General features: G+C 39.5%; 1 protein-coding gene across 3 annotated transcripts; it reads left to right on the top strand.

The window, feature by feature from the left end:
* The first annotated feature begins 679 nt into the window (after positions 1-679).
* On the top strand, positions 680-22,825 carry ZNF286A (zinc finger protein 286A). Of its 3 annotated transcripts, none has more exons than XR_005212903.1 (7): positions 680-766; positions 1,128-1,324; positions 2,223-2,311; positions 10,729-10,843; positions 11,861-11,953; positions 19,105-20,595; positions 21,203-22,825. XR_005212903.1 is itself a non-coding variant. In XM_037810817.1 (7 exons), the coding sequence occupies exons 1-6, from the start codon at positions 708-710 to the stop codon at positions 20,334-20,336; spliced, it is 1,785 nt and encodes a 594-aa protein (XP_037666745.1). In that variant the 5' UTR covers positions 680-707; the 3' UTR covers positions 20,337-20,362; positions 21,203-22,825. The 3 variants fall into 3 exon arrangements, 2 of the variants coding, with proteins under 2 accessions (XP_037666745.1, XP_037666744.1); XM_037810817.1 differs by having other exon boundaries at positions 19,105-20,362; XM_037810816.1 differs by having other exon boundaries at positions 19,105-22,825.
* The last annotated feature ends 704 nt before the right edge of the window (positions 22,826-23,529 follow it).

Below are 23,529 nucleotides of genomic sequence, written 5' to 3'. Positions count from 1 at the left end.
AAGGAAATAAAACAGAAAATGAGAAAAAAACACTAGAGTGCATTTGCATGTAGTAAGAATAAGTATCGCTGAGCGAGTTTGAGACTCAAGATAAATTCTGTACACGTTTATTTCTAGGTGGGTGGATTAGTCTGATAACAGAATTAGACAATTAACTAAGTTCCCTTGAAAGAACAACCTCTCTTCATAAATTGAAATTTTTTTATGCCTGCAAAGAACCTATTGTTCAAATGTGTTGAAACTGGTTTGATCTTTTCTACCCATCTCACCTATGTGAAGTTTTAGCCTTTGTCTACAGACGCGTGACATCGGGGATTGAATGTACAACCAGGAACGTGTTGTTCCTGAAAACACACCTTTCACATTGTTTGAAGGCAAAAAAATGAGTTTGGGGAGAAGAAACACATGGGTAAAAGCCATATACTCTAATATATTCTTTATTAGAGTGATCAAAGCTTTGAGCACTGCACAGACAAAAACAGAACAGAGGCAAGAACTCGCGTGCGCGTGCACACACCCTATACTAAATCTGACTCCATCGCCGCAACCCGAAACTCTCGCGAGAGGTGCGGGACGTGCCAGTCCTTCGAGTCTCCCATCCGCTCCCACCTGCTGGGAAACGGCGCCTGCGGCGCCCAGAGTCTTCTGGGAATTGTAGTTCCGCGGCGGAACCATGCCTGCCGCCCTCGTCCTGCTCCTTTTTACGCATGCGCGACTTCGAGGCGGCTCAAGAAGTTGGTATCCTTTGTCATGTCGGCGGAGGGAGGTGAGTTGTCGGTTCGGACGCCGCTTCTCGCCGCGGGGTCTGGGTGGTGACCCCCGGGGTCATCCTGCGCGGAATCGGGGTGGAGTGCGCGTGTCTGCAAGGGGCCCTGAGGGCAGACCCTGAGCCGCATCCCCCCGGCCCGGGCCTGCATCCCTCCGGCCCCGCGCTCTGCGGGCTCCCGCGTCCTGTGCGCTCTCCCGGCGCTGCTGCCTCCCGGGGTCGGGGGTCCGCGGCGGGGCGAGTCTGCGCTCCCGGGCCACGGCCGAGCGCTCGGTGCCCCCCGGGGACCGCTCCCAGCGGTAGAGGCGGGCATCCGAGCGGTGAGGACCCAGCCCCAGGGATGCTGTCCCGGGTTCCGCAGGACCGAGCCGGGCTCCCGAGTGAGGACACCTGACCTGAGCGAGACCCCTCGGCGGAGCCCGCCGAGGACGGGCAGCAAGGAGGACCACGAGGTCTCGGGGACTTCTCACTGTTCTGCGCAGAGCTGTCTGAACTGGGCTGAAGACGAGGCGGCGGTGGCCATGGAGACCGATTTGGCCGAAATGCCTGAGAAGACAGGTGAGCATTGCTGGAGGGTTGAACTGGGGTCCTGGCGGGCGAAATTCTTCCTCGGTTTCCTCCAGAGAGGGCTGTCTCTTTTACCTCAGGGTTGGGTGGGGGGCTCGGTTTGGAATCACTCCCCTTTCCAGCTATGTCCACAAAGGACCCTTCAAAGTCACCCCAAAAATGTGGGCAAACTGCTAGCCACTAAACCTGACCATAACCTCAGTTACTTTAATTTCTCACATATTCTTCCTCCCAAACGACGATGCTATTGTAGTCTCCATCAGTGGGTCTGAGAATTTAGCATTTCAGTTGGCGAAAATATTTTTCCACGCCGTTTATCTCACTTTGCTCTCACAACAAGCGATGTTTTCTAATGGAGCAAATGTTGTATTTGTTTTACAAAAGAGAAGAGGCATAGAGGTCGATGCCTGACTGAATTCTTGGTTTTGGTGTATAACCTATATCAGAATTATCCCCCTGGGGTGGCAGTTAGAACTTCAGATTTCTAGACTACATCCCAGATTCAACCAATGAAAATGACTTGAGGGTGGAGTCCGAGAATCTACATTTTAAATAAGTATTCAGGGTGATTTTTGAAAACCCTTCAGCTACTTCTCTGGTGTTAATTTAGTGTAGATTAAGCTAGGCAATCAACTGACTTGTTCTAATTTCTAGACCAACGAGTGCCATCTTCCAAATGTGTTATGATCAAAGGTACCGAATTTGAGCCCCAAGTAACAACATTCCTTGACATTCTCCCACAATCCTGGGAAGAGTTGTTTGGGGCTCCTTTCAGCCTCAGTTTTTGTAGAGAGCATAGAGGAAGCTTCATGAATATGGTGGAGGGATATCTAGACTCTGAATCACAGGATAATTCCAAGCCCCATTTTTGCTACTTTCTTGCCCTCAGCTCTGCCATCACAGGATCCTGCCCTTCCCCGAGAGAGGAGCACAGAAGAGAGGGAAGTGGGATCTCTGCGCCTAACAGCCAGATCCCAGGTGGGTTTGAGTTTCCACTGATGACTGAAATTCCTCCTTATTTCTCAGAGTACAGACACAACTCCTTTTTTTAGCTGTGGAGTTTATTTGTCCACAAAAGCCCATCTAGAAAGCGGAGTTCTAATTCTAAGAGACTACTGATGGTGACAAACGGAATCAGTAGAAACAGTTTTTTCTTTATCTATGGCACCTTTCTTTTCTGCCTAGCATTAACTGTCACTCTATATGATGAGTCATTACCTTCTTCAGCCTCCTACATGATTTCTTTGCTTGTGTCTTAGTTTACCAGGGCCGCTGTAACAAACACCACACACTAGGTAACTTGAACAGCGAATATTTATTGTCTCACAGGTTCAGAAGCTAGAAGTACCAAAGTCAGGTGTTGGCATGTATTCCAGGTTGCTAATGCTGCCGTTATGCAATATACCAGAAATGGATTGGCTTTTATGAAGGGGGTTTATTTGGTTACAAAGCTAGTCTTAAGGCCATAAGATGTCCAAGGTACAGCATCAACAACAGGGTACGTTCACTGAAGGATGGCCATTGCCGTCTGGAAAACCTCTGTTAGCTCGAAAGGCACATGGCTTCCAGGTTGCGTTCAAAATGGCATTCTCCAAAATGTTGCTTTTGTCCTCTCTTAGCTGCCGCTCTGAGTTCCTTCTGTTTGTCAGCTCTTTTATATGGCTCTAGTAAACTAATCAAGACCTCCACTGAATGGGTGGGGGTCACATCTCCATGGAAATAATCTAATCCAAAGATTCCAGCCTAATCAACACTAATAACGTCTGCCCCCACAAGATTGCATTATAAAGAATATGGCTTTTGGCGGGACATAATATATCCAGACTAGCCCAGCAAGGCATTGTTTCTCTGAAATCTGTAGCATTCCGGTGGTGGCTCACTCTCTTTCTCTGCCACCTGACAATCTGTCTCTTGTGGCTTCTCTCCCTCCTGTTCAGTCCTCTGTGTGTCTGTCTAGATTTCCTCTTCTTGTAAGGACTCCAGTCCTGATTTAATTTGGCCTCATCTAACTAGGATCTCCGAAGATGCTGTTTACAATTGAGTCTACACCCAGAGGACTGGAGGTTGGGGCCTGAACATGTCCTTCTAGAGGACATCATTCAAATCTACAGCTTGGTAATGTGGGAAATTACGTTAAAAGAAAATGTGGTACACACCTGTTAAAACTTTTGTTTCCCTCGGGTTAACAAGATACGCATGGCCATTAAGTCAGAATTTAAGAAAGCACCTTAAGTGCTGGAGCAAATTATACAAATAATATTGCAGTAGTTGAGAGGAATGCAGGGATGCTACAGCTAGAATCCAGCCTACAGTTAGAATTTTTAGAGCTACAGTTAGAATCCAGCCTTCCAAGATGAGGAATGCTAGAGCATTTTATGGGCGAAATGTTATTGTGTCTGTAACTTACTTTGAAATCCACCCACTCCACCCCCAAAAAGAGCGTTATGGCAAATAGGAAGAATTGTAGAATTTAGGTGGTGGATATACGACATGGGTGATCAGTGTATCAGTCTTCCAACTTTTCCATGTTTGAAAATTTTTATTCATAAACGGGTAGAAAAAAAAGAACTCTCTGTGACATGGCATGCCGCAGCCCAAAGATTCCTTACTTAGCCTTTAGATATAAAAAGGTGGCTTTTGCACACCGTTAATGTTTGTAAAAGTCACTTCTCAGAGTCCTTTATATATTTGCCTGTCTCCATTGGCTTCTTGACTGTCTTTCATTAGCCTTAATGTCAAGATGCTTTAAGTTGACGAACGCTGATGAAAACTCAACTCATACTAGCATAAGCAAAACAAAACCAAACCTGGATTCTGAACTAACATAACTGAACAATCCAGGGGTTTCCAGTTGGGGTAGATATAGGGTAGCATTAGGTCCTGTTCTCTCCATTTCACTGACCTGTTCTGTGTCCGTGGGTTTTGCTGTCAGGCAAGCTTTTCTCCTAGTCCTGCCTGCCCTTATCTGATTGGGCTTACCGTCTTCCCAAGTTGAGGACCAGCTTCTCTCCCAGCCATCTTTCCCAGTCTTTCTAGCAGAAGTCCTGGGAGTATTTTGTCCATTCCTGGACCATCAGTGACCAGATCTCCATATTGTTCTCTAATTGCCCAAAGCTGTGGAACACACCTACCTGCACACATATAGAAGTGTGCACACACAAACACACACTCCCCTCAAGCACAGGTGCAGTGAGTACCTCCTGAGCTACACAGACTAAAAATGACCTGGGATATTGGCCAGAGGAAAATAGGAAAAGTGCTTTATGTATTTTAACTCTTTGATGTAAGATTCAAGACTCTTATAACTTCAAAGTGAATTGAACCTTTTATGGAAATAAACCCTTTTTGCTTTGCACTTGATTTTTTTGAAGCTAATATGCAACTTTCTTAGAGTTTGCCTAGAATATTTTGTATCTTTTCCCTATATTTTTTTAAATTAAAGTTTTAATTCTTGCTCGTTGTAACAAGTTAAACAGCTTAGATGGATATAAAGAAAAAAGTAATACTATCCCCCTTTCCAAATTTAACTCCTTTCTTCTCTCCCTGCTGCAGTTAACAGTTTGATGTCTGTTTCCCCATCGATTTTGTAGAGCTCATACTGCTGTATTTAGACACGTGTTATACTATATTTCCTTCCAGTCTTTCCTCCACCCCAACCTTGCAATATTATTTTGTTTGGGTGTCTCATCGTGTAAATAGACTGTGGCTTTAAAAAAAAAAAACAAAACAAAACCTGTTTTCTTTATAGGGGAACATAACCCATTCTCATTTAAATTAATTATTCATGTAATTTATTGGCTTACTTGTGTGTTTCAAATTTTTCTTGCCATGTGATTTTATAATTCTGTTCATGATGCTTTCTTTATTTCTTCTTTTGTTTTCTATGCCCTTTGCGCTTTGGTTTGCACTTTTGTTGTCCCGGTTATTTTCTTCTAATGGTTTTAGGGTTTGGAGGTTCATTCCCACTTGAGGGTCAGTTTAGCTATTTCTGTGCAGATTCTGCCATCCAGGAACTTTGTCCTTGTCACAGCTTGTCTACTTGATGGCTGCTTTGTGATCTATACAGTTAATTTTATTTTCAAAGAACCATTCTTGTAGTACTCAAGATTATTTAGTCAGAACTTCATTTTGAAATGATTTCAGACTTAAATAAATGTCGTTAATAGTACAAAAATGTCTCATATAACTTTCATGCAGATTCTCCGTAAGTTAATATTTTCCTAACTTACTTTATTGTTCTCCTTTTCCAAAATTGGGAAATTAGCATTGCTATATAATACTATAACCTGCTGACCTCATTCAAACGTCTTGTTCTTTTTCTAACTTGGCTGGGATACTCAGTGCATTTGTTTGCATTCTCTTTAAGAAATGGAAGTGTTTAAAGCTACCCAGTTTCTTCTGAGTATAGTTTTAGCCATGTGGCATTTGTTTTTATGTTTTATTTTTATTTTGATAATTTTGCAATATGTTTTTTCCATTATCAACAGTTATTGCCCCGTTCTATTGCTGTTTTGGAACTTATTGAAATTTGCTTTGTGTCCTAATTCATGGTCACATTTTGCAAATACTTCACAAATGTTTAAACAGAAGTTGTTTTCTGTGAAGTTATAGTATTTGATTCATATTTACTTGAATAACCTTGGAATATTCTCTATGGCTTTACTTGAAGAGATATGTTAAAGTCATTCAATATTGATGCATATCCATCTCTTTATAGTTTTTGTAGTTTTTCTCTTACACAAACTTAGTCCTATGATATTTTACTCATAAACTTTTATGAGTTAATAGCTGTACCCTTAATCAATTTGTTGACATCATTTGCCAATCTAGCATTTTTGCTTTGAACTCATTTTTTCTTGATAATACTATAGTGACATTTTTTAAAAGTTTGTTTGCATTTGCCCAATAACTATATTTTTGCTTTTGAGTTTAGTAGTGCCTTTAGTTTAGATTTTTATCTTTTAGTTAACATATAGTATTTTTTACCTACTCTAAAAATCTTTTTTTTTTTTTTTAGTAAGTAAGTTTACCCAGTTTATTTTTGGTTTTATATGTTTAGGTCACTTTTGTCATCTTCTTAACTATCCACACCTATGCACTTGCAAACACAAATACTTATCTCTGTTTTCTTGCTGTTTTCTATCTTCTGCAAAATAATTTTTTTATTTTTTGTTTTTCATTATTTCATTTTGTTTTTCTTTCCCTGCTTTGTCTTTACCTCATGTCCTGGTTAATTAGAAAATATTTGGAGGTCTACTTTTGCTACTATTGGATATATAATGTATGCAAACCTATAATTCTCAACTTATTAGTTTCAGGAATAAAATTGTCAAGATGCCTCTGCCCCCAGGAAAGATGGAAAGAGCAACACAACTATGTATTTTTTCCCTTCTGTCTCATTCTCTTTATCTCTTCACCTTCCTTACCCTTCTCACCCTCTCGTACACACACATAAACACTCTATTGTTGTGTATTTTTGTATTCTGCATGCAACTTTTTTTTTTTTTCATTTTTATTGAGATTGTTCAGATACCATACAATTATCCAAAGATCCAAAGTGTACAATCACTTGCCCCTGGGTACCCTCATACAGCTGTGCATCCATCACCACACTTAATTTTTGTTCAATTTTTAGAAACTTTTCATTACTCCAGACAAGAAATAAAGTGAAAGATGAAAAAAGAAAAAAAGAAAAGGAAACTCTAATCCTCCCCTATCCCTAACCAACCTCCTTCAATTGTTGACTCGTAGTATTGATATAGTACATTTGTTACTGTTTATGAAGAAATGTTGAAACACTACTAACTGTAGTATATAGTTTGTAATAGGTATATAGTTCTTCCCTGTATGCCCCTCTATTATTAACTTCTAATTGTATTGTCATACATTTGTTCTGGTTCATGGAAGCGATTTCTAGTATTTGTACAGTTGATCATGGACATTGCCCACCATAGGATTCAGTTTTATACATTCCCATCTTTTGACCTCCAACTTTCCTTCTGGTGACATATATGGCTCTGAGCTTCCCCTTTCCACCTCATTCACACACCATTCGGCACTGTTAGTTATTCTCACATCTTGCTGCCAACACCCCTGTTCATTTCCAAACATTTAAGTTCATCCTAATTGAACATTCTGCTCATACTAAGCAAACACTCCCCATTCTTAAGCCTTGTCCTATATCTTGGTACCTTATATTTCATGTCTATGAGTTTACATATTATAATTAGTTCCTATCAGTGAGACCCTGCAATAATTGTCCCTATGTGTCTGGCTTATGTCACTCAGTATATTGCCCTCGAGGTTTTGTCATCAACCCATTTTTTTTTTTAATATGGTTTTGTTCACTCACCATACATTCCATCCCAAGTAAATAATCGATGGTTCTCTGCATGGTCATACATTTATGTGTTCACCACCTTCACCACTATCTATATATGGGCATCTACATTTCTTCTACATTTCTTCCACAAGGCAGGAGGGAGAGTCAAAGAAGGTAGGGAGGCAAAAGAAAGAGGAAAAAAAAAATGACAGCTAAGAAGCAGCAAAAGGAAAAATAACCTTAAATCAAAGTAGAATAAAGAATCAGACAATACCACCAATGTCAAGTGTCTAACATGCCTCCCCTATCCCCCCTTCTTATCTGCATTTACCGTGGTATATCACTTTTGTTACATTAAAGGGAGCATAATACAATGATTCTATTAGTTACAGTCTCTAGTTTATGCTGATTGCATCCCTCCCCCAATGCCTCCCCATTTTTAACACCTTGCAAGGTTGACATTTGCTTGTTCTCCCTCATAAAAGAACATATTTGTACATTTTATCACAATTGTTGAGTACTCTAGATTTCACCAAGTTACACAGTCCCAGCCTTTATCTTTCCTCCTTTCTTGTGGTGTCTCACATGCTCCCCACCTTCCTCTCTCAACCGTATTCATAGTTACCTTTGTTCAGTGTACTTACATTGTTGTGCTACCATGTCCCAAAATTCTGTTCCAAACCACGCACTCCTGTCTTCTATCACCCTGTAGTGCTCCCTTTAGTATTTCCTGTAGGGCAGGTGTCTCGTTCACAAAGTCACTCATTGTCTGTTTGTCAGAAAATATTTTGAGCTCTCCCTCATGTTTGAAGGACAGCTTTGCTGGATACAGGATTCTTGGTTGGCGGTTTTTCTCTTTCAGTATCTTAAATATATCACACCACTTCCTTCTTGCCTCCATGGTTTCTGCTGAGAGATCCGCACATAGTCTTATGAAGCTTCCTTTGTATGTAATGGATCGCTTTTCTCTTGCTGCTTTCAGGATTCTCTCTTTGTCTTTGACATTTGATAATCTGATTATTAAGTGTCTTGGCATGGGCCTATTCATATCTCTTCTGTTTGGAGTACACTGCGCTTCTTGGATCTATAATTTTATGTCTTTCATAAGAGATGGGAAATTTTCATTAATTATTTCCTCTAATATTGCTTCTGCCCCCTTTCCCTTCTATTCTCCTTCTGGGACACCAATGATACGTACATTATTGTACTTTGTTTCATCCTTGAGTTCCTGGAGACGTTGCTCGTATTTTTTCATTCTTTTCTCCATCTGCTCCTTTGCGTGTAGGCTTTCAGGTGTTTTGTTCTCCAGTTCCTGAGTGTTTTCTTCTGCCTCTTCAGATCTGCTGTTGTATGCTTCCATTGTGTCTTTCATCTCTTGTGTTGTGCCTTTCGTTTCCATAGATTCTACTAGTTGTTTTTTTGAACTTTTGATTTCTGCCGTATATATGCCCAGTGTTTCCTTTACAGCCTCTATCTCTTTTGCAATATCTTCTCTAAACTTTTTGATTTGGTTTAGCATTAGTTGTTTAAATTCCTGTATCTCAGTTGAAGTGTCTGTTCCTTTGACTGGGCCATAACTTTGTTTTTCTTGGTGTAGGTTGTAATTTTCTGTTGTCTAGGCATGGTTTCCTTGGTTATCCAAATCAAGTTTTCCCAGACCAGAACAGGCTCAGGTCCCAGAGGGAAGAAATATTCAGTATCTGGTTTCCCTGCGGGTGTGTCTTAGAAAATTTCTCCACCCTGTGATGCCTCAGGTCACTGTGCTTTTCTGCCCAGCAGGTGATGCCTGTTAGCCTATAATTCTTGACTGGTGTGAGGAGGTGTGGCCGTGTTCCCCCAGGCTCTGGGGTCTGGTTCTGAATGGAAAGGGCCCCACCCCTTTCCTCCTAGAGAAGATAGACCCCCCAGGTGGAGGTCATTAGCATTTCAATGGTCTTGCTCTCTGCTTGTGCTGTCTCCACCCTTCCCCGAGTCACAGCCCTGGAAACTGAAAATGACTGGGGCTTTCTCCACCGAGCCGAAAAAGAAACAGATAGTCCCCTTCAGACCCAGTCCAAGGCGACCCTCCGGCTCTCCAAGGTCAGTTGTCACCCAAAGCCTCTGTCTGTTTTTGGGGATGCGTACCTGTAGTGAGCAGTTCACACTCGCTACTTAAAACCCCAATTGGAGCTCAGCTGAGCTATATTTGCTTGCTGGGAGAGAGCTTCTCTCTGGCACCACGAGGCTTTGCAGCTCCGGCTACGGGGGAGGGGGTCTCACGACTTGGATCCGCAGGTTTTACTTACAGATTTTATGCTGTGTTCTCGGGCATTCCTCCCAATTCAGGTTGGTGTATGATGAGTGGATGGTCTCGTTTGTCCCCCCGCAGTTATTCTGGATTATTTACTAGTTGTTTCTGGTTTTTTTGTAGTTGTTCCAGGGGGACTACTTAGCTTCCACTCCTCTCTATGCCGCCATCTTGCCCCACCTCCGCATGCAACTTTTAAAATACTTCTATATTTGCATTCTTTTTGGTAGTGACGAAAAGTTGATACCCAAAATTATTGACCTGATTCCATGTTTAACTGGATTTGGTGCTCACTGCCAGTCTTTTCATTCCATGACTTCTCCCTTCCTAAGCCCTATATTTTGATTTATCTTCTTATTGGCTGGATTCTTCAAATTTTCTTCACGTTTTCATTGATGACTTACAATTGAGTTATGCAGGCATGCCTTTTTTTTTTTGCTTTTGCCTCCATTTGTTTACTTGGCCAGCTTACATTGTTGACTCATTCTTTCACGTTTTAGTTCCTTATTCCCCTGAAACATTGTAGTCTCAATGGAGAAACCCTGGAATCATTTTTTGGTTCCCACATTGAGTCAAGCACGGTGCGCCAAGCAAGTAACTGATACCCAGTGACTTTGTGTAGAATATGCACAATCTGAGTTCTATTTGAACCGTTCTCATATGTCATAGTTACATCCCTCTGTTGAATGTATCTCACGCCTCTGCTCCAGGGCCACAGGAACCTGGGGAATGGAAGGGAGGCTGTGGAGTGAAGAATGATGAGCAAAAGCATGTTTTGTGTTTTAGGAGTCAGTGACATTCAAGGATGTGGCCATGGACTTCACACCAGAGGAGTGGGGGAAGCTGGACCCTGCACAGCGGGACGTGATGCTGGAGAACTATAGGAACCTGGTGTCACTTTGTAAGGACAGCGTCTCACTGTGACTCTGAAACCTGCCTGGGGGGCACCATTACATCACTGAAAATAAAATAGCTTCATAAAGCTTTCACTCTGGCATTCAGGATTCATAACGCATTAATCCCTTTGGGCCTAGGGAAAAATCTGTTTCTGCTCTAGGTTCTTGGTGAAATGTCTGTGCTTGTGTGTCAAGATTCTTTGGATTCAAGGATTAGAAACCCAATTCACACTAGCTTAAAGGGTAAATCTTGATTCAGAGAATCAAATATATCATCAGGAATTTTCTACCATTTGACTTGGCTTTGCCCATGTTGGCTTTATTCTTAGGATCTCCCCATGTGGCAAAGACAGCCATTGGCGCCTCTAGGATTACATTGTTTCTCTGGTTAGAGAGCTAAGCAAGAAAAAGAAGGGCTTGTGTCCTTGGAGTTTTCAGCAAAACGTGGAGAGGGCTCAGAGAGGCTCAGATAGGGTCACATGCCGTCATTGAAACTCGGGTGGGTTCCAGATCCCATGTCCACCGTTGTGTGTGCATGTGTTTGTGTGAGGAGTGTTAGCCCCTCACAAACCTCATGTACTGTATTCCCCAAGAAAGTGACTAAAGATACAGGAAAAGGAAAACGTTAGAAGACGAAAACTGTAGTTAGCACAGTCACCACTTTGTGGTGCTGCCACTGAGGTCCCAGTTGCTCCAGCTGCTTCCCTAAGCCAAGGACCGATCCCCAATGTGTTTCCAAAATATCCTCACTCAGGAAGGGAAGGGAAATTTCCTTTATTTTAACTGTAGAAAACATTTATCTTTTCAAACCCAGGGAAGTCCTTATCATACTTGCTGCAAGTATTTTCAGCTCCATTTAGAAGCCTGTCCTCCCTCACTCCAGATCTTTCTGCGATATCCTCTCCTCTCTACAGATCCCTTCTCTGTAGATCACTCAGCTCCAGGAGAGACCTTCTTGCCCATCACAAAGAGCTAAGGTCCATTTCTTTTTTTTTTTTTTCTTTTTACTTTTTTATGAGCAGGGCTTCCAGTTTCCAAAGCTGAAAGCTACAATTTGGAGAATGGAAAAGAACCATGGATGCTTGAGAAAAAAAAACCCAAAAGCAGCTATTCAGGTAAGTCCATTAGAAGTGTGTCTTCAGAAATAATAGCCCAGAGGGCAGTGAAGCAGTGGCACTTTTCATTTGCTTAATAAGTAATATTAGAAGTGCTTCTGGGACTTTATTCAGAATGTTTTTAATATTAAAAAAAAGTAGAGGGACATAGGCACTTCTATCGTGAGCCTGTAGTTCTGTGATTTTCACACACTGAAGCACTTTCCTGTCAGCAGCACCGAGATCTAGAACCGGAAGTTCATCAGCACCTAGAGGCACCTGGTGCGCTTTTCCCGCCACATCTCCCTTCATGAAGAACAACCTCATCCTAACTAGCAGCGCCACAGAGTAGCTTGGACTGTTCCTGAACGTCATATAAATGGAATCATATTGTGTCTTCTCTTCCTGCCTGGCTTACTTCACTGAACGTGAGCTGGGAAATTCGTCCACACTGTCTCATACAGTTGTAGTTCCTTCCTTATTATTGAACAGTGTTCCATTATGTCATACCTCGGTTTACCTCTTACTGAAGATGGGCCTTTGGGTCGTGTCCAGGCTTGGGCTATTAGAAATAGGGCTGTTAGGAACATTCTTCTACACATCTTTGGGTGGACACATGCATTTCTTCTGGTTATAAATGTAGGAGTGGGATTGCTCAGTTGTAGGGTTTCCAAAGTCATACCAATTCACACTCCTAGCAGAGTTTGAGGGTTCTGGTTGCTCCACATCCTCACCAACACTTAATGTTGCCTGTCCTTTTTTCATCTTAGCCATCCCAGTAGGTGTGTGATATCTTTTACTTTTTAAAAAATAAAATACAGATTCCATTAAAATCCTTGTATTCACTTTCTCCTCAGAGGTAACCACTCTCCTAAAGTTAGTGTGAACTGTTCCCTTGTTTTTGTGTACATAAAATATACATATATTTTATTGTGTTTTGCTTTTTTCTTTGTAATTGATTTTTTTAAACTTCACATTGTGTTTTGAGATTCATCTATGTTAATACATATGAATAGCCTTTATTCATTTTAACTGCTACGTAGTAAGTCCATTGTGTGAATCAAAGTTTATTTTCTCTTTTTTGTCATTAGCAACAGAGTTGTAGTGTTCATCCTTTTATTGACTCCTTAAGTCCAGCTGTGCTAGTTGCTTTAGGGTAGACAGTGGGAAGGAATACTGGATCTTAAAGTATCACGTTTGGCTTTACTAGGAACTGTCACAGTCCCACCAGCAATTGATGTCATCAGACTTAGAAATTTTTGTCACTCTGATGGGTATGAAATATCTCATTTTCTTTGCATTTTATTTCTTTAGTTATGAGTTAGAGCTTTTTGTTTGTTTTGGGGTATTCCGATTTCCTCTTTTTGAATTAACTGTTGGTATCCTTTCCCCATTCTTTTAAAATTGGGCTGGTCATCTTTTTTTCTTGATTTGTTGGTGTTTTTCTTTTGTTAAAATTATATTTCCTATATTGCTAATGTATAGGAAAACTCATTTTATATACTGATCTTATAACCATTAGCCTTGTTCAACTCTTTTTAGTTCTAATTACTATTTGTAGAGACTTTAAGTTTTCTACATGGGAAGTCATTTAGTTTGCAAATAATGACGGTTTTATTTCCTCCTTTCCCATCCTTATATCTTATTTCTGTTTCTTGTCTTACTGTTTTACTAGGATTTTCAGAATCATGTTTAAAAAGAAGGCTATCTTTTTCATGTTCTTTTGCTGTGAACTTTTCACCATTAAATGTGTTTTCAGTACATTTTTTGATAGGTAACATTTAAAAGATTACTTTCTATTCCTGATTTGCTAAGGTTTTGTTTTCACTTTTAAATTGAATGTTGAATTTTATTGACTGTTCTTTGTGCATTTGGCGATCTGGTCATATATTTTTTCTTTTAAGTTTGTTATTGTGGTGAATTGCAATAATAGTTTTTCTAAAGTTAAACTATGTTTGCATCTCTGGTCATGATGTATTCCATTTTTATACTTTGTTTTGCCATTATCTTATTTGGGAATTCTGTGCCCATAGTCGTAAGTGAGATTGGCCCATTAATTGTTTTCTCATAAACTTTTGGTATTGCCATTATAATTGTCTCACAAAATTAATTGAATTGGATTCCATTATTCTCTAACTGAAAGAATAATATAATCCTAGAGGTGCCAGTGTAAAAACTATTGATCCTTTTTTCTTGAAGGTTTCAGAAGGTACTTACAGACCACTTGGGCCTGTGTGTGTGTGTTTGTGTGTATGTGTGTTTAACTATAGATTCAGTATCTTTAATGGATACAGTTCTAGTTCTTTTTTTAGACAATTTGTTTTTATTGTTGTTAAATTGTTTTGCCTAGGATATTATCCATGTTATTGTGGATTTCTAAAGTAATTGGCATGAATTGTACATAATGTTCTCTTACAATTTTTAAGTCTCTGCTCTATCTGTTATTTTGCCCTTTTCTTTCCAAATATTGTTGCATTTGGGTACTATCAGAAGTTTGTCTGTTTGTCATTCTTTTCTGTTTCATTACCTTATGCTCTAATCTTTATTATTTCCTTCCTTGTACTTTTTAAAACTTGATCTCTTACTAACTTCTTTATTTGAAAGAATAGCTCATTAATTTTCAGCCATTCTAATAAGAGCAATTAAGGCAGTACATTTCCTTCTTAAGAACTTCTGGGAGTCATTGACGAATAGAGGTACTTCAAGCCGTGAGACTGGGTAAGGAAGGTGCTTCACAAAGGATAAGAATATTGAGTGCAGCTGAAAGGTGGAATAAGATAGGGACAGAAGGGAGACGGTTGGATTTGACAACATGGAAGACATAGTTTAACTTAACAAAAGTTAGTTTCCATGGAGTGGAAGGCCCAGGAAACACATTGGAGAGGAATGAGGAGACAATGGGAAATGTGGAAGTGGAGCTAGACTTCTTCCTCTTGTGCTTTCTCTGTCTTAAAGGTCAAAGTATTGCTTTCCATCCTTTAAGTGTGTTTTTAATTATAGTCTCCTAGTGAAAAATTAAAACAGTATAAACAAACCAAATCCCCCCTTGATCACTCCTTCCATCCTCAGTCTCCTCTCTGCTACTATCATTTTGGTGGTAAATAGTACCATAGCGAATGCATTTTTATGCTACTTTCTCCCTCCCCTCTCCCCCTAGCTGATGGTGTGTGTGCTGGAGATCATTCAAGGAAATATATAGATATAGATCTATTTCATCTCATTGCTTTATACTTGCCTAATAGTCATCATAATTATATTCCATAGTTTATTTAACCATTCCGTTATGGTTAGGCATTACAATTATGTTTTTTTTATTTTTACGTTTTCTTAGCACCACCTGTTTGCAGCCTCTACTTTCTCCTGAGATAGTTTCATTCATTTCCTCAACCGAATTATCATCTCTATGCAGATGAATCACAAATTTATATTTCCTTTGTAACTGCTTGATGTTTCTGTTTGCCTGTCAAAAATACCTCAATACAACATGTTTAAAACTGAATGTCTGATATACACTCAGATTTCCTCTTTTAACAACACTCACTGTCTTCTCAAATTGTACAAAATGCAGATTTTCAAAATACAAATCTGATCATGTCACCCCTTTGCTTAAAACAGTTCAGCGGTTTCCCATTGCTGTTAGGAAAACAATGCCAATTCTCGAGGCCTCCAAAGTCCTGCAAAATCTTTCTTTTATTCATTCTTCCAGCCTTATCTCAGACTATTTTCCTTCTCTCTCTGTGTTCTATCCTAGCAGTTCTTACACGTTTTGACCAAGGACCTAGTTTAACTCCTCGAAAATCATTGCCGACTGTCTTGGTTTACCAGGCTTTTACAGCAGATAGCACACAGTTGGTTGCGGCGTAACAACAGGAATTTATTGGCTCACAGTTTTGAGACTAGAAGAAGTTCAAAATCAAGACATCAGCAAGGTTTGCCTTCCCTCGGAATCTGTAGTATCCTGGTGCTGGCTGCCAGCAGTCCTTGAGTTTCCTTGGTTTTTATGGTTTATATGTCTTCTTCCTTCTGGCTTTTGGGACTTTCAGTAATATGGATTAAGACCCACCCTTAATCAGACGGCCATACCTTAACTAAAATTAACATCTTCAAAAAGTCCTATTTTCAGTGGTTTCACATCCATAGGGACATAGATTAAGATTAAGAACCTGTGTTTGTTGGAGTATATAATTTAACCTACCACAAGGACCCTCAAGAGCTGTATCTACTAATATTTAGTGTATTCGAAGTTAAAACTGATCAAATTTTAAGCTATTTATTAAATCATTTAAAAATAACAATTATAAACCTACTATATTACAAAATAAAATAATTTTTAAAAGAAAATTATTTTCTGAAATGAAAAACATTATCAAGAAGAATGACATTGTTTCACACTTTTGCAAATCTCTAATGTCTGGCTTAATAGCATGGGATTCTCATACTTGCTTCTGAGTGCAAATTTTGTGATAATTTTGTTTTAGTTGAAATGTATGAAGAAAATCCAATCTCACACAAATATATAGTTGGAAATAGGAGGAGTATTTAATAGCCTTTTCATAAAATTGTGGATATTCTGTGATACCACACCAAAACTGGACAGGTGATAATTTCTTAAAGCTTAGGTACATTGTGGAATCTGAAACCATATGCAGAAACTTTTCATAATCTTGTTATATTAAGTTCCATTGCTCTTTTGGAAAATATTGGTTCACCAAGTTATGCAGATCTTCCAAACATTGAGTCATTATGTTTTCTAATAGCACCACGGATGTCATTAGAAAAGTCTCTAAGTATTGGGAAGTTCATTTCAAGAGAATGTCTGCCAAATACCCAACCTAAATAACATTGTTTGTCTGCCTGTCACATAAAAATGCTGTTCCATAAAAAGAGTGACTAGCACAGCCCCCTATACTCAAATAATTGCATAAGTCGTTTTTCTCAAGACAGCCATCATACTTTGTTAGGAACGTTTTCCATCTCATCACACAGAATATTAAAAAGGCATGTTCCCAGGGGCTGAGATTTAATGAAATTAATAATTTTTTACTGCTTCCTTGGGTGTTTTAAAGTGAAACTGGCAACTGAGTACATGGTGGGAAGGAAAATAACTAGACTAGTGTGGAGTCACTATCCTGATTCATGCCGATGCCCCGGCAGTTTTGCCATCGTTGATTTTGCACTGTCAGCATGACTGTCAAGACAGTGAAAAAGACAAATACCGTCTACATATTACTTTGGAAATAGTTTTGAACTTGCAGACTGCCAGGGATGCATCGACCACATTGGCGATCTCTACCTCTACCCACCTCCACCAAACTTACGTCAGCTTATTTGTTTGATTTCTTTGGCAAACACCTGTGTAGCACTTACTCAGTGTTGGCAGAGTTTTAAATGCTTTATTCTTACTTAATTCCCGTACAGGTAGGTGCTCTTATTAACCCTCAGGATGCAGCTGCTATATCGCCCTATCTTACACGGAAGAAATTGATCAGAGAGGTTAGATAACTTGCCTAAGGTCACCAGCCAGTAAATGGCAGAGCTGGGATTCAAATTCACACATCCTCCCTCCACAGTCCACATTCTCAACCATTATGCCAGGCTGCTGTTCTTAAATGTCCCTCTTTTCTCAGGGTTGTACGTCCCATTCCCTCTACCCAGAAGGCGATCCTCAGTGCTTTTGTATGTGTCACGTGGAACACTCACCCAAACCCAGTATCATTTACCTGGCCTCTTCTTCCTTGTATTCATCACCCAGCTCAGTGATACCTTCTTCAGGAAAGCTTCCCCGTGTCTCCCCAGATTCTCTCAAAGCAACACTTGACGTTCTCTCCCAATACTCTCCACAGTTGTAAACTTATTTTTTAATGTTACGTTAAATTCCTCCCCCTTCCCTGAGCACAGGGACTGCATCTGTTTTTCCGTACTGCCTGCTGCAGAGTGTAGTACATGGTGCTCGTTCAGTAGATACTTGCCGAATGAATGGATAGACAAAAGGATAGATAGATGAATGAATAGAATACATTCGGGTATGTGGAGTGAGGGACAGATCTAACTTAATTTTTTTTTTCAAATGTTTATTCAGTTATAGCAGCATTTGTTGGAAAAACAAAATCTTTTGTTTATTGATTGAAATGTCACCTTCATATTGCCTTTAATTCTTGTATATACTTCAGTTTATTTCTAAGCTTGCTCTTTTGTTTCACTCATTTGTCTATTCCTTCAACAGAACCACACTATTCAGATTATTTTAATGTTATAAAATAGTTTTACATTGGATATAAACATTCCAATATATTTATATTGGGTGTGTTTAGGAGATTTACTTCCATCCCTGCTCTCTCACCTCTTTCTGACACTTACCCTATAGGTAACAATTTTTATTGGCTTCAGACTGATTCTTCCATGGTCTCTGAAAATAGAACCAAATATGTCTGTATATATGAATCTAACCGCCTCCCCATCCCCATATTTTTTTTCCTATGCACTCACTTTTACCTTTCTTTTTTCACTTGATATGTCCTGGGGATCACTTCATAGCAATATATAGAGATCACCACCCCCCCCTTAAGGTTGCATGGGACGCCATTGTATGAACATGCCATAGTTTATTCTCCATAGTAGAGTATTTGATATGTATACAAGCCTTCTGCAGGTATCATGTCATATTTTTGCAAATGTATCTTTCGGAGCTCATAGAAGATTTTTTACTAGGGGCGTACTATTAGAGCATTGTAGGGGAATATTAAACTGGCAAAGGAATGCATATCTGGACATGAGTAAGATTGGAGGAATGGAAATTTAGAAATCAAAACTATAATCTAAACCGAAGTATTAACTGCCTGGATATTTATTAGAATAGTAGGGTTCTGTGTTATTTCTCCCTTATCCTGACCTAGTGTTTTCATTACCTGCTCATCCAAAGATGTGTTTCTTCATCTGCATCCTTCCTTCTTCTCCTCTATTCCTGGTCATCTTTCCCATTTTCCTACTCTCCTAGATGGGCCCTGCTCATTTGCTCTACCTATACTGTGCATTAGTTTTCCTTCACTTTCTTCTTTTTGTATGTACACTCCTTGAAGGCTTGTTTTTCATCTTCTTTAATTCTTACCTACTAAAGAACTGCCTTTTTCTTGAGCACAGAAAACAAAGGATTTCACATTTCCAATTTCTTTCAGACTGGGAGACTAGACCTGAGAGCAAGGAATCAACTTCAGTGCAAGATTTTTCCAAGGAAGAATCATGCCAGGTTGCAATAATTGACAGATTGACAAAGAATAGTGTTTATGATTCCAACTTGGAAACAACTCTTGAATGTGAAAATTGGTTAGGGAATCAGCAAGGAAATCAAGAGAGACATTTAAGAGAAATGTTTACCCATATGAATCCACTCTCTGGGCAAAAAACTCATGAACATGATATATATTGGAAAACTTTCAGTCAGAAGTCTGTCCTTATCACTCAAGACAGAGTTCCCAAAGGATCCTGTGCCTTTCATACACTTGAAAAAAGATTGAAACAGAAATCAAACTTAATGAAAAAGCAGAGAACTTATAAAGAGAAAAAACCTCATAAATGTAATGATTGTGGTGAACTCTTTACTTACCATTCTGTACTTATTCGACACCAGAGAGTCCATACTGGAGAGAAACCATATACCTGCAATGAATGTGGGAAATCTTTTAGCCACAGAGCTAATTTAACCAAGCATCAGAGAACTCATACTAGAATTCTGTTTGAGTGCAGTGAATGTAAGAAAACCTTCACAGAAAGCTCATCCCTTGCAGTACATCAGAGGATTCACATTGGAGAGAGACCGTATGAGTGCAGTGAATGTGGGAAAGGCTTTAATCGAAGTACACATCTCGTTCAGCATCAGTTGATTCATACTGGAGTGAAGCCTTATGAATGCAATGAATGTGATAAAGCTTTTATTCATTCATCAGCCCTCATTAAACATCAAAGAACTCATACTGGAGAGAAGCCCTATAAATGTCAAGAATGTGGGAAAGCCTTTAGCCATTGTTCTTCCCTTACTAAACATCAGAGAGTTCATACTGGAGAAAAGCCATATGAATGTGGTGAGTGTGGAAAAACGTTTAGTCAGAGCACACATCTTGTTCAGCATCAGAGAATTCATACTGGAGAGAAACCCTATGAGTGTAATGAATGTGGGAAAACCTTCAGCCGGAGTTCAAATTTTGCTAAACATCAGAGAATTCATCTTGGAAAAAAGCCCTACAAATGCAGTGAATGTGGAAAAGCCTTCATTCATTCATCAGCTCTTATTCAGCATCAGAGAACTCATACTGGAGAGAAACCGTATAGATGTAATGAATGTGGGAAAAGCTTTAAGTGCAGTTCCTCCCTCCTCAGACATCAAAGAATTCACACTGAAGGGCAACCCTGATAAGATACTGAGTGAGAAGAAGAAATGTAAGTCAGTCTTATCACTTGTTAAATACTTGGTTGTTTAAGTGGAGGACACATAAAATGCTGCTTGAAGACCATCTCATCTCACTTGCATAATACGTAATTTCGAGCCATAGACAGAATGTCCCTTATATTCACTGGTTTGAGAATTTTGAAAGCTTCTAGCCAGAGATCTCAAATTTTAATCATCTCCCCTGCCAAATACCCGCTTGAGGAAATTCAAGACATCCCTGAGGGTAGGTAACAATATAATCACTGGGAAATCAAATTTCCCTTGCTCTTGTTCATATCAAAGCCCCAGTGAAGCTTATAACTTTATAAGGAAATTGTTATTTTTTCAGTTAGGCCAAAGGCTCATATCCTTATCATCAAAAATAGAGATCCAAATATACAGACAGTGGAATTTCTCTAGAAAGTGTCATTTCTTTTATGTTAGCCATAAAAACTTAAAGACTAAAAGTTGGAAGCTGCTTAGGGCCCCTCCCCAAGCTGCAATCTAATTTGATGAACGTAACTAGAATTTATTTACAAAGCAGTTTGTAAGTTATGTTCACATGGGTTATGTTGGTTACAGATTTAAATAATAGTTATTCTTCCATTTCCCTGGAGGTTACCCTGAAATAGAGAATGGGTCAAAATTTTAACAGTGGTTGTTGATCAAGTTGCTCTTTTCTTATCCTCAGTATTGAGTGAGTCCTTTGTTTTCTAAAATCACATTATCAGGGAGACCATTTCTCTGCATTATTCAGCTTTCTGTAAACTCTTATATATCACCTTGAAAAGAGGCCCCAGGGACACTGAATGTCTGAAAAGTTGATGGATTCAATGTGTTACTGTATTTAGGATGCTGATCAAATAGAAGAACTGAAGCACCCGTGAGACACCAGCACATGCCTTTCTGTCAGAGTATGGAGAACAGCTCCCAGGACAGACGTACTTGACAATAAGCAGCTTCCCTCCATGAAGAACAAGTTGCCATTTCCTGGCTCTCATGTTCACCCACCTTTCTGTGGTCACTCTTGTTCTCTCTCTGTGCTGGCTGGTGTTTGCTATGTCCCAGAGCCCTAAAGTAGCTCGAAAAAGTGAAACCACAAGATACATTGGACGTAAGCTACAGGGGTGACCAAAGACCAGTCGTGGGATTGGTGACACAAAAGCAAAACTTCAAATAAATATTTAGTAAAACATTATGCAAATAACAGTTTTTATTGTTATTCTAGTGCATATTACATGTTGTATGGAAAGAAAACTATAGAGAATTATAGAAAAAGTGATAGTTTCCTTCTTTCCTATGTTCCTTCTTTCTGCTATCCTGAAGTCCTGCCCTCCATGACTGTCCACCACCCAGTCCCTACTTCTGCCCCTCTACCTTATCCCAATGACTCTTCTAATTTCCTCTCAACAGACCTTCATTGTGTTATTGAGGAAAACTAGGGGCTAGAATTTAAACAAGTGGTGGTAGCAGCAAGCAAGCTCATTAAGGATGGATAGAGCATATATCCAGCAATTGTGGAAATCATAGAAAACCAGACTCAGCTGGGAAGAGATTTGGGAATGAAAAACACATTGAAGGGGGTTGAGATGGGTAGAAAGGCTCAGAGTCTAAGATATCAGGAGGAGAATGGCTGACTTGAGAACAGAATACTGGAAAGGGCTTAATTCTTATTACTTTAATATTCCATGTTCTTAAGTGTCATTACTGTAATACTCCATGTTAATTAATGGTCTGGAGCAAGGATTGAGAAGCAGTGGCCTGCACCCCTGGGCCGAGTTCAGTCCGCCACCTATTTTTATAAATAAAAATTTATTGGAACTCAGCCATACTCATTCTTGTACATGTTGTCTATTGCTGCTTTGGTGCTACAAAAGTGGAGTTGAATAGTTGCAACAGATATTGTATGTCTAGAAAAGCCTAAAATATTTTTATTTGGTCCTTTATAGATAATGTTTGCCAACCCAAGGCCTAGAACATCCATATCTTTTTCTTGTTTTTTTAATGAAGTAGCTAAGCATTAGTCAGTAGAAATTACCCAAGAATGAGTGTATCTTCCACACCTTGTGTTTACCAATTAAGAACTGTGACCATTCTTTCTGGACTTAAAAACAGAGGTTCACTTTCTGCTTTTGCTTCCATTTGGTGCTGATCCCTACACAGCCTGCTTGAGACCTGGAGGAATCTGCTTTTTTTTTTTCCATATGCGCATCACTTAACCAGGAGCTACCTGTTGGTTCCAGAGACTCAAGTTTGCACTCTAATTGCAGTTTCAATAGTGTTAAAGAACTTCGTCCAGGTTGGTTTTACTGGGAACTCTGGCCCCTTGCCTTTCAGTATTTGTCCTTTTTATGCTCGGTGTTCAATCTGACTACATGTTTGTACTCGAACATGAATGTTGGAAGTTTTAATGTTCTACATTCCACATGTTTTTTGTGTCTTCTAAATGAAACCTATGCTCTTACTGACCCACTGTCAATAAAAAGTTGTTTATATATTGTCAGAAACTTTTTGTAAATTCCTTTTAAATTCTTCTAATTTTAGCACATTTTCAGAGATAAAGAGCAACCATAAAATATCTCCATATCATTCAGGAAATTGTGTTTCTAATTGTGTTTGAACTTCATAAGTTCTGAAGAGATGGGATGAGGGCCCACATATCCCACATATCTGCAAAAAAGAGTAGAAGAAAAGCGAGTAGAGTTTCTACCAAATGGTGCCAAGAGTCCTGAGACCAACTACAAGCACCTCTCACTTAGCAGATTTAATGGGGGGAAGTGGGAGAGAAGAATGTCATATCAAAACCACAATTAAAACTAGGCTAAATGTGGCTAAAACAACTGATTTAGTGTAAATTTAGAGTTAAAGTTGGTCTGGGAGAGTACAGTGTGTCATCATCCAAAAGTATAAAAACAATAGTAAAAAAAAATTCTAAACATTATTCAGATTACTTGACAATTACTAACTAAATTATCTATTAAAAGTCATAATAGTTATTTTCTTAGATAAGTTATCAGTTAAATATCAGGACTGGACCCAAGTGGGAAGCTATATATCCCTGCTTTCCCTCTTCCTATCCTTACCTAAGTCTTGCCAAGTCCCCAGTGGGCAGTCTCAAGCTCCAGAGCCACCTGAGCTGCCCCTCGCCACAGGTTTTATTGGCAAGAGGTCCTCTCTG

Source organism: Choloepus didactylus, chromosome 18, assembly GCF_015220235.1.
Source record: "Choloepus didactylus isolate mChoDid1 chromosome 18, mChoDid1.pri, whole genome shotgun sequence".
Classification (NCBI taxonomy): domain Eukaryota; kingdom Metazoa; phylum Chordata; class Mammalia; order Pilosa; family Megalonychidae; genus Choloepus; species Choloepus didactylus.
Note: the sequence above shows the minus strand (reverse complement) of the source record. Positions and strands in the feature narration are given on the sequence as shown.

Excerpts from the sequence above, each read along its gene's own strand:
- ZNF286A (XM_037810817.1), top strand. The coding sequence starts at position 708 with ATGCGCGACTTCGAGGCGGCTCAAGAAGTTGGTATCCTTTGTCATGTC. Across the intron at positions 2,312-10,728 it reads GCCTAACAGCCAGATCCCAG|GAGTCAGTGACATTCAAGGA; the intron begins GTGGGTTTGAGT and ends TTTGTGTTTTAG. Across the intron at positions 11,954-19,104 it reads ACCCAAAAGCAGCTATTCAG|ACTGGGAGACTAGACCTGAG; the intron begins GTAAGTCCATTA and ends AATTTCTTTCAG.